This window comes from Pseudophryne corroboree, chromosome 12 (genome assembly GCF_028390025.1).
Source record: "Pseudophryne corroboree isolate aPseCor3 chromosome 12, aPseCor3.hap2, whole genome shotgun sequence".
NCBI classification, from domain to species: domain Eukaryota; kingdom Metazoa; phylum Chordata; class Amphibia; order Anura; family Myobatrachidae; genus Pseudophryne; species Pseudophryne corroboree.
The window spans coordinates 4,936,240-4,953,766 of record NC_086455.1 but is presented as its reverse complement, the minus strand read 5'-3'; the positions used below and the strand labels follow the sequence as shown (position 1 = coordinate 4,953,766).

At 48.1% G+C, this 17,527-nt stretch overlaps 1 protein-coding gene across 3 annotated transcripts in view; it reads left to right on the top strand.

The window, feature by feature from the left end:
* The window catches only part of LOC134980093 (oocyte zinc finger protein XlCOF22-like), a 51,895-nt gene extending 34,711 nt beyond the window's left edge, over nt 1-17,184 (top strand). For 2 of the 3 annotated variants that reach the window (XM_063946747.1, XM_063946746.1), the window contains exons 3-7: nt 1,077-1,268; nt 1,348-1,447; nt 1,557-1,654; nt 14,319-14,472; nt 15,428-17,184. In XM_063946747.1, coding sequence (XP_063802817.1) covers nt 1,077-1,268; nt 1,348-1,447; nt 1,557-1,654; nt 14,319-14,472; nt 15,428-16,518 — 1,635 coding nt within the window. In that variant the 3' untranslated portion in view covers nt 16,519-17,184. The remainder of the gene's footprint in view (nt 1-1,076; nt 1,269-1,347; nt 1,448-1,556; nt 1,655-14,318; nt 14,473-15,427) is intronic. The other variant, XM_063946748.1, reaches the window with a different exon arrangement.
* Nucleotides 17,185-17,527: the final 343 nt, after the last annotated feature.

Below are 17,527 nucleotides of genomic sequence, written 5' to 3'. Positions count from 1 at the left end.
GGAGGTGAGATCTTATGGGAGCGTCACAGTGACGTCACTCTTATCTCTAGTAATAATACAGGGACGTGACCGGGGAGGTGAGGTCTTATGGGAGCGTCACAGTGACGTCACTCTTATCTCTAGTAATAATACAGGGACGTGACCGGGGAGGTGAGGTCTTATGGGAGCGTCACAGTGACGTCACTCTTATCTCTAGTAATAATACAGGGACGTGACCGGGGAGGTGAGGTCTTATGGGAGCGTCACAGTGACGTCACTCTTATCTCTAGTAATAATACAGGTACGTGACCGGGAGGTGAGGTCTTATGGAAGCGTCACAGTGACATCACTCTTATCTCTAGTAATAATACAGGGACATGACCGGGGAGGTGAGGTCTTATGGGAGCGTCACAGTGACGTCACTCTTATCTCTAGTAATAATACAGGGACGTGACCGGGGAGGTGAGGTCTTATGGGAGTGTCACAGTGACGTCACTCTTATCTCTAGTAATAATACAGGGACGTGACCGGGGAGGTGAGGTCTTATGGGAGCGTCACAGTGACGTCACTCTTATCTCTAGTAATAATACAGGTACGTGACCGGGAGGTGAGGTCTTATGGAAGCGTCACAGTGACATCACTCTTATCTCTAGTAATAATACAGGGACATGACCGGGGAGGTGAGGTCTTATGGGAGTGTCACAGTGACATCACTCTTATCTCTAGTAATAATACAGGGACGTGACCGGGGAGGTGAGGTCTTATGGGAGCGTCACAGTGACATCACTCTTATCTCTAGTAATAATACAGGGACGTGACCGGGGAGGTGAGGTCTTATGGGAGCGTCACAGTGACATCACTCTTATCGCTAGTAATAATACAGGGACGTGACCGGGGAGGTGAGGTCTTATGGGAGCGTCACAGCGACATCATTCTACTAGATGCCCCATTTGTACAAAGCAGATTACACACCCATGGCCACCGGCAGTAGATAGAGGACTCAGTACATTGGGCCCTATGGAGATGTCAGTAGCAGCAGGAGAGTAAGTACATAGAGCGTCAGTCACCTATTTATTGCTGTCTTTCCCAATACACAGGATTACACAGCACTGATAGAGAGATCTGGTGAGTGTGTGACACCCAGGAGCCATCCCCATGTGTCAGGAGGATGGAGCAGGACCCAGAGCCTCATCCCGGTGCCTCCACCTCACTCCCTGATACATGAGAGAGACAGTGACCAGAAGATCCTGGAACTGACCAATCAGATCATTGAGCTGGTGACAGGAGAGGTGACTGCTGGGAAGGTGACGTTATACAGTGATACCGGGGGATGTGTCTGGGTGGTGACTGTGTCATTGTGTGTGTCAGGTTCCTATACAGTGTCAGGAGGAGATGGAGAAGTCAGAAGGACACCGGGACCTGTATGAGGATGTGAAGATGGAGAATCACTGGCCCCTCTCATCACTGGGTAAGTGGAGACTCAGTTACTGCAGTGGGGAGAACAGATTTGGGGGTGACCTAGATACACATCATCTGATACATATATACAATGTCCTCAGTCACTGTGTCTCCTACAGATGGGTCCAGGAGCAGAAATACCTCAGAGACAGATCTCCACCATCTTCATCCACAGGACTGTACAGAGGAGAATCACTGGATCCCACAGGAGGATCAGGTAGGTGGCATTTTGGTAAATATGACAGGAGTGGGAATTCTGGTGCCACTTAACTACTGAGTGTGCCCAATCCTACAATTTAGAACCGTCCCAAACAGGTGAAAGCACTAGATTAATAAAACAATGTGGTAATTGGATCTAAGCCGACACAGATATATAAATAACATATACAGTAATGGGTGTGAAACCAATAGTCCGTAATTGATCAAATAAAGATGAAGATGTTTCTTCATTCTTTAAGGATTTCTCCATGAAGTAGATGGAATTATGAGAATACATAAAATATCACACCGTCTAGTACTGTTGAGAATACATTGTGCACCCTGGTGAGGGAAATGGAATGCAGGTGAATATACTATTAAAGGTCCCTTATACAATTCAGAGCAGTGGGAAGTAAATAAACAGGCCTCTCACCACCAGATTAATAGTGTAGGGCGTGCCAAAAACTCACTTGGAAAGTGAATCGGATATACATGTAAAGGTTCCTTTTCATAAAGATGTTTCACCTCTGGGTAAGAGAAGACTTTAACTACAACAACGTACATATTAGGAGAGATAAAAAATACTATAAAGTATACCCAAATCACATAAACAATGGTACACAGGTACATCAGAAAAGAAGATTTAATCAAGAAAGACCACAAAAAAATCCACTAAAAACAATATAAAAGCACAAGTCCGTAAAATAACTCACAGGCACGCTGAGATATAGAGGTGTGTGTGATGCTGAGACATAGAGGTGTATGTGACGCAGAGACATAGAGGTGTGTGTGACGGCACGCTGAGACATAGAGGTGTGTGTGACGCTGAGACATAGAGGTGTGCGTGATGCTGAGACATAGAGGTGTGTGTGACGCTGAGACATAGAGGTGTGTGTGACGCTGAGACATAGAGGAGTGTGTGACGGCACGCTGAGACATAGAGGTGTGTGTGACGCTGAGACATAGAGGTGTGTGTGACGCTGAGACATAGAGGTGTGTGTGATGCTGAGACATGGAGGTGTGTGTGATGCTGAGACATGGAGGTGTGTGGCTGAGACATGGAGGTGTGTGTGACGCTGAGACATAGAGGTGTGTGTGATGCTGAGACATGGAGGTGTGTGTGATGCTGAGACATGGAGGTGTGTGTGATGCTGAGACATAGAGGTGTGTGTGATGCTGAGACATAGAGGTGTGTGTGACGCTGAGACATGGAGGTGTGTGTGACGCTGAGACATAGAGGTGTGTGTGATGCTGAGACATGGAGGTGTGTGTGATGCTGAGACATAGAGGTGTGTGTGACGGCACGCTGAGACATAGAGGTGTGTGTGACGGCACGCTGAGACATAGAGGTGTGTGTGACGGCACGCTGAGACATAGGTGAGTGTGACAGCACGCTGAGACATATTGGTGAGTGTGACTGCACACTGTGATGTAGAGGTGTGTGTAACAGGAGATATAGCTGCGTTATTAGATGTACGGGTCTGTACTGTGATAAGGAGAAGCTGCCAGTACGATCCTGTGACTGTTATCACATGTGCCTGTGTGTCTCCCCCTGTGTCTGTACACAATAGGGGCCTATGCTGACTGTTATTACTCTCCCTTGTTGTGGTATTATTAGTTATATGATATTTCTCTAACGTCCTAGTGGATGCTGGGGACTCCGTAAGGACCATGGGGATAGACGGGCTCCGCAGGAGACATGGGCACTTTAAGAAAGAATTTAGGTTCTGGTGTGCACTGGCTCCTCCCTCTCTGCCCCTCCTCCAAACCTCAGTTTGATTCTGTGCCCAGAGGAGCTGGGTGCTTTTCAGTGAGCTCTCCTGAGTTTGCTGAGAGAAAGTATTTTGTTAGGTTTTTTATTTTCATGGAGCTCTGCTGGCAACAGACTCCCTGCATCGTGGGACTGAGGGGAGAGAAGCAGCCCTACTCTCTGAAGCTAGGTCCTGCTTCTTAGGCTACTGGACACCATTAGCTCCAGAGGGATCGGTACGCAGGATCTCACCCTCGCCGTCCGGTCCCAGAGCCGCGCCGCCGTCCCCCTCGCAGAGCCGGAAGACAGAAGCCGGGTGAGTATGAGAAGCAAAGAAGACTTCACAGGCGGCAGAAGACTCCGTGATCTTCACTGAGGTACCGCAGAGCACTGCAGCTGTGCGCCATTGCTCCCACACACCTCACATACTCCGGTCACTGTAAGGGTGCGGGGTGGGGGGCGCCCTGGGCAGCATTTGGGACCTCTTTTGGCAAAGTTAAACATATATACAGCTTGGCACTGTATATATGTATGAGCCCCCGCCAAGAATTGCATATTTAAGCGGGACAGAAGCCCGCTGCCGAGGGGGCGGGGCTTCTTCCTCAGCACTCACCAGCGCCATTTTTTCTCCACAGCTCCGCTGAGAGGAAGCTCCACAGGCTCTCCCCTGCAGATACACGGTAGAAGAGGGTTAAAAAGAGAGGGGGGGCACATAATTAGGCGCAAAACACAATATAAACAGCAGCTACTGGGTTAACATTAAGTTACTGTGTTATTCCTGGGTTTATAGCGCTGGGATGTGTGCTGGCATACTCTCTCTCTGTCTCTCCAAAGGGCCTTGTGGGGGGACTGTCTTCAGAAAGGGCATTCCCTGTGTGTGTGGTGTGTCGGTATGCTTGTGTCGACATGTCTGATGAGGAAGGCTATGTGGAAGCAGAGCGGGAGCAAATGAATGTGGTGTCTCCGCCGACGGCGCCGACACCTGATTGGATGGATATGTGGAAGGTTTTAAATGATAATGTTAATTCCTTGCATAAAAAGGTTAGACAAAGCTGAAGCCTCGGGACAGTCAGCGTCTCAACCCATGCCTGATCCTATGTTGCAGAGGCCGTCAGGGTCTCAGAAGCGCCCACTATCCCAAATTGTTGACACAGATACCGACATGGATTCTGACTCCAGTGTCGATTACGATGATGCAAAGTTACAGCCAAAATTGGCTAAATCCATCCGTTATATGATTATAGCAATTAAGGATGTGTTGCACATCACAGAGGAAACCCCAGTCCCTGACAAGAGGGTACATATGTATGGGGAAAAGAAGCCGGAGGTAACCTTTCCCCCCTCACATGAGCTAAATGAGTTTTCTCTGACGTCCTAGTGGATGCTGGGAACTCCGTAAGGACCATGGGGAATAGCGGCTCCGCAGGAGACAGGGCACATCTAAAGAAAGCTTTAGGATCACCTGGTGTGCACTGGCTCCTCCCCCTATGACCCTCCTCCAAGCCTCAGTTAGATTTTCTGTGCCCGACGAGAAGGGTGCACACTAGGGGCTCTCCTGAGCTCTTTGTGAAAGTTTTAGTTTAGGTTTATTATTTTCAGTGAGACCTGCTGGCAACAGGCTCACTGCATCGAGGGACTAAGGGGAGAAGAAGCGAACTCACCTGCGTGCAGAGTGGATTGGGCTTCTTAGGCTACTGGACATTAGCTCCAGAGGGACGATCACAGGTTCAGCCTGGATGGGTCACCGGAGCCGCGCCGCCGGCCCCCTTACAGAGCCAGAAGAGCGAAGAGGTCCGGAAAAATCGGCGGCAGAAGACTTTCCTGTCTTCAGATAAAGGTAGGCGCACAGCACCGCAGCTGTGCGCCATTGCTCTCAGCACACTTCACACTCCGGTCACTGAGGGTGCAGGGCGCTGGGGGGGCAGCGCCCTGAGACGCAATAAATCGATAGAAAACCTTTTATGGCTAAAATAAATGCATCACATATAACTCCTGGGCTATATGGATGCATTTAACCCCTGCCAAAACATACAAGAAAACGGATGATAAGGACGCCGAGAAAGGGGCGGAGCCTATCTCCTCAGCACACTGGCGCCATTTTCCCTCACAGCTCAGTTGGAGGGAAGCTCCCTGGCTCTCCCCTGCAGTCACTACACTACAGAAAGGGGTTAAAAAAGAGAGGGGGGCACAAATTAGGCGCAGTATAAACAATACAGCAGCTATAAAGGGAAAAACACTTATATAAGGTTATCCCTGTATATATATAGCGCTCTGGTGTGTGCTGGCAAACTCTCCCTCTGTCTCCCCAAAGGGCTAGTGGGGTCCTGTCCTCTATCAGAGCATTCCCTGTGTGTGTGCTGTGTGTCGGTACGTTTGTGTCGACATGTATGAGGAGAAAAATGATGAGGAGACGGAGTAGAGTGTCTGTAATAGTGTTGTCACCCCCTGGGGGGTCGACACCTGAGTGAATGTACTGTTGAAATTGCGTGACAGTGTCAGCTTTGTATAAAAGACAGTGGTTGACATGAGACAGCCGGCTACTCAGCTTGTGCATGTCCAGACGTCTCATACAGGGGCTCTAAAGCGCCCGTTACCTCAGATACAGACGCCGACACGGATACTGACTCCTGTGTCGACGGTGAAGAGACAACCGTGATTTCCAATAGGGCCACACATTGCATGATTGAGGCAATGGAAAAAGTTTACACTCTTCTGATAATATAAATACCACCAAAAAAAAGGGGTATTATGTTTGGTGAGGAAAAACTTCCTGTAGTTTTCCTGAATCTGAGAAATAAAATGAGGTGTGTGATGATGCGTGGGTTTCCCCCCGATAACAATTGATAATTTTTAAAAAAAGTTATTGGCAGTATACCTTTTCCGTTGGGAAACACCCCCTAGGGGGGATAAAGCGCTCACACGCTTGTAAGAACAAGGGCTCTACCCTCTCTGGAGATGGCCGCCCTTAGGGATCCTGCTGATAGAAAGCAGGAGGGTATCCTAAAATGTATTTACACACATACTGGTGTTATACTGCGACCAGCAATCGCCTCAGCCTGGATGTGCAGTGCTGGGTTGGCGTGGTCGGATTCCCTGACTGGAAATTTGATATCCTAGATAAGGACAGTATATTATTGCCTATAGAGCAATTAAAAGATGCATTTCTATATATGCATGATGCACAGCGGAATATTTGCCGACTGGCATCAAGTATAAGTGCGTTGTCCAATTATACCAGTAAAGTGGTCAGGTGATGCGGATTCCAAACGGCATTTGGAAGTATTGCCTTAACAAAAAAGGGGATGTACCCCAGGTCGCCTCTCAAAATAAGACGCCGTATTATCAGGCGCAGTCCTGGTTGGCAAGCGGACAAAAGGGTTCCTCTTTTCTGCTCGTGACAGAGGGAGAGGAAAATGGCTGCAGAGATCAGCCAGTTCCAAGGAACAGAAACTCTTTTCCGCCTCTGCCAAGCCCTCAGTATGACGCTAGGGCTTTACAAGTTCAGGCACGGTGGGGTCCCGTTCTCAATGAATTTCAGTGCGCAGTGGGCTCACTCGCAAGTAGACCCCTGGATCCTTCAGGTAATATTTCAGGGGTACAAATTGGAATTCGAGACGTATCCCCCTCGCCGTTTCCAAAGGTCTGTTTTACCGACGTCTCCCGCTGACAGGGAGGCAGTTTTGGAAACCATTCACAAGCTGTATTCCCAGCAGGTGATAATCAACATACCCCTCCTGCAACAGGGAACGGGGTATTATTCCACACTATTGTGGTACCGAAGCCAGACGGCTCGGTGAGACCGATTTTAAAATCTAAAATCTTTGAACACTTGCATACAGAGGTTCAAATTCAAAATTGAGTCACTCAGAGCAGTGATTGCAAACCTGGAAGAAGGGGACTACATGATGTCTCGGGACATCAAGGATGCTTACCTTCATGTCAAAATTTACCCTTCTCACCAAGGGTATTTCAGGTTATGGTACAGAACTGTCACTATCAGTTCGGACGCTGCCGTAGGGATGGTCCACGGCACCCCGGGTCTTTACCAAGGTAATGGCCGAAATGATATCCCTTCGAAGGAAGGAAATTTTAGTTATCCCTTACTTGGACGATTCCCTGATAAGGGTAAGATCCAGGGAACACTTGGAAGTCGGTGTAGCACTATCTCAGGTAGTGTTGCGGCAGCACGATTGGATTCTCAATATTCCAAAATCGCAGCTGGTTCCGACGACTTGTCTTCTGTTCCTAGGGATGATCCTGGACACAGTCCAGAAAGAAGGTGTTTCTCCCGGAGGAGAAAGCCAGGGAGTTATCCGAGCTAGTCAGGAACCTCCTAAAACCGAACCAAGTCTCAGTGCATCAATGCACAAGGGTTCTGGGTAAAAATGGTGGCTTCCTACGAAGCAATCCCATTCGGCAGATTCCACGCAAGACTTTCCAGTGGAACCTACTGGACAAATGGTCCGGGTCGCATCTTCAGATGCTTCAGCGGATAACCCTGTCACCGGGGACAAGGGTATCCCTCCTGTGGTGGTTGCAGAGTGCTCATCTTCTAGAGGGCCGCAGATTCGGCATTCGGGACTGGGTCCTGGTGGCCACGGATGCCAGCCTGCGAGGCTGGGGAGCAGTCACACAGGGAAGGAATTTCCAGGGCTTATGGTCAAGCCTGGAGACATCTCTTCATATAAACATTCTGGAACTAAGGGCCATTTACAATGCCCTAAGTCAAGCGAAACCCCTGCTTCAGGGTCAGGCGGTATTGATCCAATCGGACAACATCACGTCAGTCGCCCACGTAAACAGACAGGGCGGCACGGGAAGCAGGGGGGCAATGGTAGAAGCTGCAAGGATTCTTCGCTGGGCGGAAGATCATGTGATAGCACTGTCAGCAGTGTTCATTCCGGGAGTGGACAACTGGGAAGCAGACTTCCTCAGCAGACACGATCTACACCCGGGAGAGTGGGGACTTCATCCAGAAGTCTTCCACATGATTGTGAACCGTTGGGAAAAACCAAAGGTGGATATGATGGCGTCCCGCCTCAACAAAAAACTGGACAGGTATTGCGCCAGGTCAAGAGACCCTCAGGCAATAGCTGTGGACGCTCTGGTAACACCGTGGGTGTTCCAGTCAGTGTATGTGTTCCCTCCTCTGCCTCTCATACCAAAAGTACTGAGAATTATACGGCAAAGGGGAGTAAGAACGATACTCGTGGCTCCGGATTGGCCAAGAAGAACTTGGTATCCGGAACTTCAAGAGATGCTCACGGACGAACCGTGGCCTCTACCTCTAAGAAAGGACCTGCTCCAGCAGGGGCCTTGTTTGTTCCAAGACTTACCGCGGCTGCGTTTGACGGCTTGGTGGTTGAACGCCGGATCCTGAAGGAAAAAGGCATTCCAGATGAAGTCATCCCTACCCTGGTCAAGGCCAGGAAGGACGTAACCGCAAAACATTATCACCGCATTTGGCGAAAATATGTTGCGTGGTGGGAGGCCAAGAAGGCCCCTACAGAGGAATTTCAACTGGGTCGTTTCCTCCATTTCCTGCAAACAGGACTGTCTATGGGCCTAAAATTAGGGTCCATTAAGGTTCAATTTTCGGCCCTGTCGATTTTCTTCCAAAAGGAACTGGCTTCAGTGCCTGAAGTTCAGACATTTGTAAAAGGGGTACTGCATATACAGCCTCCTTTTGTGCCTCCAGTGGCACCTTGGGATCTCAAGGTTGTGTTGAGTTTCCTAAAGTCACATTGGTTTGAACCACTCACCACTGTGGACTTAAAATATCTCACATGGAAGGTGACAATGCTGTTAGCCCTGGCTTCAGCCAGGCGTGTGTCAGAATTGGCGGCTTTATCATATAAAAGCCCTTATTTAATATTTCATTCTGACAGGGCAGAATTGAGGACTTGTCCTCAATTTCTACCTAAGGTGGTTTCTGCATTTCACATGAAGCAACCTATTGTGGTACCTGCGGCTACTAAGGACTTGGAGGATTCCAAGTTGCTTGACGTGGTCAGGGCCCTGTAAATATATGTTTCCAGGACGGCTGGAGTCAGAAAATCTGACTCGCTGTTTATCCTGTATGCACCCAACAAACTGGGTGCTCCTGCTTCTAAGCAGACGATTGCTCGTTGGATTTGTAGTACAATTCAGCTTGCACATTCTGTGGCAGGCCTGCCACAGCCAAAAATCTTAAAATGCCCACTCCACAAGGAAGGTGGGCTCATCTTGGGCAGCTGCCCGAGGGGTCTCGGCTTTACAACTTTGCCGAGCAGTTACTTGGTCAGGAGCAAATACGTTTGTAAAATTCTACAAATTTGATACCCTGGCTGAGGAGGACCTGGAGTTCTCTCATTCGGTGCTGCAGAGTCATCCGCACTCTCCCGCCCGTTTGGGAGCTTTGGTATAATCCCCATGGTCCTTACGGAGTTCCCAGCATCCACTAGGACGTCAGAGAAAATAAGAATTTACTTACCGATAATTCTATTTCTCGTAGTCCGTAGTGGATGCTGGGCGCCCATCCCAAGTTCGGATTGTCTGCAATACTGGTACATAATTATTGTTACCAAAAAATTCGGGTTATTGTTGTAGTGAGCCATCTTTTATAGAGGCTTCTCTATTATCATACTGTTAACTGGGTTCAGATCACAAGTTGTACAGTGTGATTGGTGTGGCTGGTATGAGTCTTACCCGGGATTCAACATCCTTCCTTATTGTGTACGCTCGTCCGGGCACAGTATCCTAACTGAGGCTTGGAGGAGGGTCATAGGGGGAGGAGCCAGTGCACACCAGGTGATCCTAAAGCTTTCTTTAGATGTGCCCTGTCTCCTGCGGAGCCGCTATTCCCCATGGTCCTTACGGAGTTCCCAGCATCCACTACGGACTACGAGAAATAGAATTATCGGTAAGTAAATTCTTATTATGTGAAAAGGCTTGGGAATCTCCAGATAAAAAACTGCAGATTTCCAAAAGGATTCTTATGGCGTATCCTTTCCCGCCAACGGACAGGTTACGCTGGGAATCCTCCCCTAGGGTGGACAAAGCTTTAACACGCTTATCCAAGAAGGTAGCCCTGCCGTCACAGGATACGGCTACCCTCAAAGATGCTGCGGATCGCAAACAGGAGGTTACCCTGAAGTCCATTTATACACATTCAGGTACCTTACTGAGGCCGGCGATCGCGTCGGCCTGGGTGTGTAGTGCTGTAGCAGCATGGACGGATACCTTATCTGAGGAAATTGATACCTTAGACAAGGATACTATATTGTTGACCCTGGGGCATATTAAAGACGCTGTCCTATATATGAGAGATGCTCAAAGAGACATTAGTCTACTGGGTTCTAGAATAAATGCTATGTCGATTTCTGCCAGAAGGGTCCTGTGGACTCGGCAATGGACAGGTGATGCCGACTCAAAAAGGCATATGGAGGTTTTACCTTACAAGGGTGAGGAATTGTTTGGGGAGGGTCTCTCGGACCTGGTCTCCACAGCTACAGCTGGAAAGTCAAATTTTTTACCTTATATTCCCTCACAGCCTAAGAGAGCACCGTATTATCAAATGCAGTCCTTTCGATCACAAAGAAACAAGAAAGTCCGAGGTGCATCCTTTCTTGCCAGAGGCAGGGGCAGAGGAAAGAAGCTGCACAACACAGCTAGTTCCCAGGAACGGAAGTCCTCCCCGGCCTCTACAAAATCCACCGCATGACGCTGGGGCTCCACAGGCGGAGCTAGGCCCGGTGGGGGCACGTCTTCGAAATTTCAGCCACAAGTGGGTTCACTCCCAGGTGGATCCCTGGGCAATAGAAATTGTGTCTCAGGGATACAAGCTGGAATTCGGAGAGATGCCCCCTCACCGATACCTCAAATCGGCCCTACAAGCTTCCCCCCACGAGAGGGAAATAGTGTTAACTGCAATTCACAAATTGTATCTTCAACAGGTGGTGGTCAAGGTTCCCCTCCTTCAACAGGGAAGGGGTTATTATTCGACCATGTTTGTAGTCCCGAAACCGGACGGTTCGGTCAGACCCATATTGAATTTAAAATCCCTGAACATATACCTGAAAAGGTTCAAGTTCAAGATGGAATCGCTGAGAGCGGTCATCGCAAGCCTGGAAGGGGGGGATTTTATGGTGTCTCTGGACATAAAGGATGCATACCTTCATGTCCCCATTTATCCACCTCATCAGGCGTACCTCAGATTTGTGGTACAGGATTGTCATTACCAATTTCAGACGTTGCCGTTTGGTCTCTCCACGGCACCGAGAATATTTACCAAGGTAATGGCGGAAATGATGGTACTCCTGCGGAAGCAAGGGGTCACAATTATCCCGTACTTGGACGATCTCCTCATAAAAGCGAGATCAAGAGAGCAGTTGCTGAACAGCGTATCACTTTCTCTGGAAGTGTTACGGCAACACGGCTGGATTCTAAATATTCCAAAGTCGCAGTTGGTTCCTACGACTCGTCTGCCTTTCCTGGGCATGATTCTGGACACAGACCAGAAAAGGGTTTATCTCCCGATAGAGAAAGCTCAGGAACTCATGACCCTGGTCAGGAACCTATTAAAACCAAAACAGGTGTCAGTGCATCACTTCACTCGAGTCCTGGGAAAGATGGTGGCATCATACGAGGCCATTCCCTTCGGCAGGTTCCATGCGAGGACCTTTCAATGGCACTTACTGGACAAGTGGTCCGGATCACATCTTCAGATGCATCGGTTAATCACCCTATCCCCCAGGGCCAGGGTGTCACTCCTGTGGTGGCTGCAGAGTGCTCACCTTCTCGAGGGCCACAGATTCGGCATTCAGGACTGGGTCCTGGTGACCACGGAGGCAAGCCTCCGAGGTTGGGGAGCAGTCACACAGGGAAGAAATTTCCAAGGTCTGTGGTCAAGTCAAGAGACTTGCCTTCACATCAACATCCTGGAACTAAGGGCCATATACAACGCCCTGCGTCAAGCGGAGAACTTGCTTCGCGACCAACCGGTTCTGATTCAGTCAGACAACATCACCGCAGTGGCTCATGTAAACCGACAAGGCGGCACAAGGAGCAGAGTGGCGATGGCAGAAGCCACCAGAATTCTTCGCTGGGCGGAGAATCACGTAAGCGCACTGTCAGCAGTGTTCATCCCGGGAGTGGACAACTGGGAAGCAGACTTCCTCAGCAGACACGACCTCCACCCGGGAGAGTGGGGACTTCATCAGGAAGTCTTCGCACAGATTACAAGTCGGTGGGAACTGCCACAGGTGGACATGATGGCATCCCGCCTCAACAAAAAGCTACAGAGGTATTGCGTCAGGTCAAGAGACCCTCAGGCAGTAGCTGTGGACGCCCTGGTGACACCGTGGGTGTTCCAGTCGGTCTATGTATTTCCTCCTCTTCCTCTCATACCCAAGGTGCTGAGGATAATAAGAAAAAGAGGAGTGAGAACAATCCTCATTGTTCCAGATTGGCCACGAAGGACTTGGTATCCAGATCTGCAAGAAATGCTCACAGAGGACCCGTGGCCTCTTCCTCTAAGACAGGACCTGTGCAACAGGGGCCCTGTCTGTTCCAAGACTTACCGCGGCTGCGTTTGACGGCATGGCGGTTGAACGCCGTATCCTAGCAGAGAAGGGCATTCCGGATGAGGTCATTCCTACGCTGATAAAGACTAGGAAGGACGTGACAGCTAAACATTATCACCGTATATGGCGAAAATATGTTTCTTGGTGTGAGGCCAGGAATGCTCCTACGGAGGAATTCCAACTGGGCCGTTTCCTTCACTTCCTACAGTCCGGAGTGAATTTGGGCCTAAAATTGGGCTCCATTAAGGTCCAGATTTCGTCCCTATCCATTTTCTTTCAAAAGGAGTTGGCTTCTCTACCAGAAGTTCCATATGGATAGAGCAGAATTGCGGACCCGTCCACAATTTCTGCAGAAAGTGGTTTCATCTTTTCATATGAACCAACCTATTGTGGTGCCTGTGGCTACTCGTGACTTAGAGGATTCCGAGTTGCTTGATGTGGTCAGGGCTTTGAAGGTTTATGTAGCCAGAATGGCTAGGGTCAGGAAAACAGTCGTTGTTTATCCTGTATGCATCCAACAAGCTTGGTGCTCCTGCTTCAAAGCAAACTATTGCTCGCTGGATCTGTAACACGATTCAGCAGGCTCATTCTGCGGCTGGATTGCCGCTGCCAAAATCAGTTAAGGCCCATTCCACTAGTAAGGTGGGCTCTTCTTGGGCGGCTGCCCGAGGGGTCTCGGCATTACAACTTTGCCGAGCGGCTACATGGTCAGGTTCAAACACTTTTGCAAAGTTCTGCAAGTTTGATACCCTGGCTGAGGAGGACCTCTTGTTTGCTCAATCGGTGCTTCAGAGTCATCCGCGCTCTCCCGCCCGTTTGGGAGCTTTGGTATAATCCCCATGGTCCTTACGGAGTCCCCAGCATCCACTAGGACGTTAGAGAAAATAAGATTTTACTTACCGGTAAATCTATTTCTCGTAGTCCGTAGTGGATGCTGGGTGCCCGTCCCAAGTGCGGACTTCTTCTGCAATACTTGTATATAGTTATTGCTTCAATAAGAGTTAAGTTATGGTTGCATCAGGGGTTGACCTGATGCTCTGTTATTTGTCATACTGTTAACTGGTTGTTATCACATGTTATACGGTGTGATTGGTGTGGGCTGGTATGAATCTTGCCTTGGATTACCAAAATCCTTTCCTTGTACTGTCAGCTCTTCTGGGCACAGTTTCTCTAACTGAGGTCTGGAGGAGGGGCATAGAGGGAGGAGCCAGTGCACACCAGAACCTAATTCTTTCTTAAAGTGCCCATGTCTCCTGCGGAGCCCGTCTATCCCCATGGTCCTTACGGAGTCCCCAGCATCCACTACGGACTACGAGAAATAGATTTACCGGTAAGTAAAATCTTATTATTTATGTTTCTGGTATAATTAGACTGACATCCTGACTGCTATTAAAGTAGAATTTCTAGAGGGAGAGGAAGAAACGTATGCCAGGGGTGATCGTCAGTGTAAAGAGGAGGAGGAGACGTATGTGAGGGGTGATCGTCAGTGTAAGGAGGAGGAAATCCCAACAGATATCAGCGCAGGTGAGTAATATACGTACTACAGAAGAGAGACACATGTTCTATTTATTCAGTCTCTTATTCTACAACCACCTTACTGGGGGAAGGTGGGGAGGGGGGAAGAGTCATATTGAAATCCCGCTCTCTCCAGTCAGTCTGACATGGCTCCGATGAAAATGCTCCCCACCCCCTAAACCCAAGATCACAAACCCCATTCCAAAAGTAAATACAGATAGAATAAGGCAGAGAATCGATTTCCAATCGATATTTTAGTGCCATTGATAAAGTAATGTGCCCCCAAAATTTACTTCAGTTCCCTCTGACGGAGTACCCGCTTTCTGTCATAGATTTCAGCTGAGGCCCACTTGACGATATAGGGGGTCATTCCGAATTGTTCGCTCGCTAGCAGTTTTTAGCAGCCGTGCAAACGCATAGTCGCTGCCCACAGGGGAGAGTATTTTCGCTTTGCAGTAGTGCGAACACCTGTGCAGCAGAGCGCCTGCAAACACATTTTGTGCAAAACAAGACCAGCCCTGTAGTTACTTATCCTGTGCGATGATTGTTGCGACGAGTGACACGGTAATGACGTCAGATACCCGCCCAGCAAACGCCCGGCCACGCCTGCGTTTTTCCAAACACTCCCAGAAAACGGTCAGTTGACACCCAGAAACTCCCTCTTCCTGTCACTCTCCTTGCGATCGGCTGTGCGACTGAAAGCATCGCTAGAACCAGTGCAAAACCACGATCCTCTTTGTACCCGTGCGTCGCGCGTGCGCATTGCGGTGCATACACATGCGCAGATTAGCCGTTTTTTCCACTGATCGCTACGCTGCGAACGGGAGCTAGCGATCAACTCTGAATGACCCCCATATTGTCCTCGTTAGGGTGGCTCCTGCGCATAATGAAATCTTACCCATAGTATGTATTGTAATCTGCTACTCATAAGATTTGTATTTCCATACATTTATTTTATTTCCAGCAGATGGAGGCAAACACAGGAATATCTTGGAGGGACAAATACTTTTATCTGCAGGTTTTGAAATAGGTGACAACATCATCAGACAAGATTTTCCAGGAGTAAACCCCGTTACCCTAAATATACATCCATTACTTCCCAGTGCAGATAAATCATCGGATCCCACTAATCCTGAGACATGTTCCCCTGGTAACGTACATATTGCCATACATAGTACAGCTCATACAGAGGACGCAATCGTTCCGTGTGCTGAGGACGTTCAATGGTTTACAGCTACATCGTATCTTCATACACATCACGGAAGCAACACAGCGGAGAGACCGTTTCCATGTTCAGAGTGTGGGAAATGTTTTACACAGAAATCAAAACTAATTAGACATCGGGCAACGCACACAGATGAGAAACCGTTTACATGTTCTGAGTGCGGGAAATGTTTTAAATATAAATCAGGTCTCGTTGAACATAAGAAAAGGCACACGGGAGAAAGGCCCTTTCCATGTTCTGAGTGCGGGAAATGTTTTACACTAAAATCAAGTCTCATCATACATCAGAGAATGCACACAGGGGAGAAATTATTCCCATGTTGTGAGTGCGGGAAAAGGTTTACCATGAAATCAAATCTTGTCATACATCAGAGAAGTCACACAGGGGAGAGACCCTTTCCGTGTTCTGAGTGCGGGAAACGTTTTACGCAGAAAGCCAAACTTCTCATCCATCACAGAATGCACACAGGTGAGAAATTATTCCCATGCTCTGAGTGCGGAAAATGTTTTACACACAAATCAAATCTTGTCAGACACCAGGCGACGCACACAGGAGAGAAGCCGTATCCATGTTCCGAGTGTGGGAAATGTTTTGCCCTAAAATCAAGTCTCGTTATACATCAGAGAGCGCACACAGGGGAGAAGCCTTTTCTGTGTTTTGAGTGTGGGAGATGTTTTACGCAGAAATCCAAACTTGTTAGACATCACCGAACGCACACAGGGGAGAGACTGTACTCATGTTCTGAGTGTGGGAAATGTTTTGCAAAGAAATCAAGTCTGGTCAGACATCAGGGAACTCACACGGGTCAGAGATCCTTTCCTGGGCTCTGAGTGTGGGAAATAGTTTACACATAAGAACTTGTTCAGCATCAGAAACGTAACTCAGAATTAGCTCCTTTCTGTTCAGTTGCCTTTGTTCTGTGTTGGGAGTAAAGCAGAAAGGGAGAGTAACCGTCCACCCAGACAAACCATGTTGCAACGCAAGTGCACAAATACATTTATTATTGTTGCATGCTGGGTAAATACTGGCTGCTTTTGCATGTAGCTTATGAGTGCTAGACAGCTTTATGACACTGCAATTTGGACACAGCCCTCCCACATCTAATTCTTTCTGCACAACTTAAGTCTGTGCAGCATGGCGTTACCCAGGTACAAAGTATTATTTATTTATTTATTGGTACTTCACCCCCTCTCAGAATTAGACACAAAATTATGCTGCAATACTCCCTGATTAAAGTTGTGACATTAATATGCTCTGTAATATGTTCCTATGTCACTGGGGAACAAATACAATGCTTCATTGAGGGCTCTAGGGGTCATAGATAGGGTCTTAGTGTATGCATATGTGTCAATGGCCAGGTAAAGCAACCATTCATGTGTCCATAGTAGTATCATGTAGTGAAAGGTCACAGCAAGTTAGCTTTGCAGGTTCTCCCACGTCACTTGCCCTTACCTATATATGATGTATAACAAATAAAGTTGTATGTATAAGATTAATACGTGTGTATCAGCAGCCTGTAACTATGAATTCAACAGAAACTAACAACTGCAGAAACGGAGAAACGCGTGCATGGGTTATTCTACTGCACAGTGCCTGTGTTGGCCTACAGTGATCAGAGTTTATCAGCAATATTTATTCTTCTCGTATATACTGTATACAGCCAATGGTCCGTGGCCTTACTCATGTCCAGGTGCTCCTAAAGTTTTACTCATAACTTACAGGAGTCTAAAAAGGTGTAACTAAGTTTTTGTGGTTATATAAAACAACTTAAAAAAAAAAAAGAAACTCAGTAACTCACATTACATAATCACATTTCACTATCAAACTTCAAAGTAACAT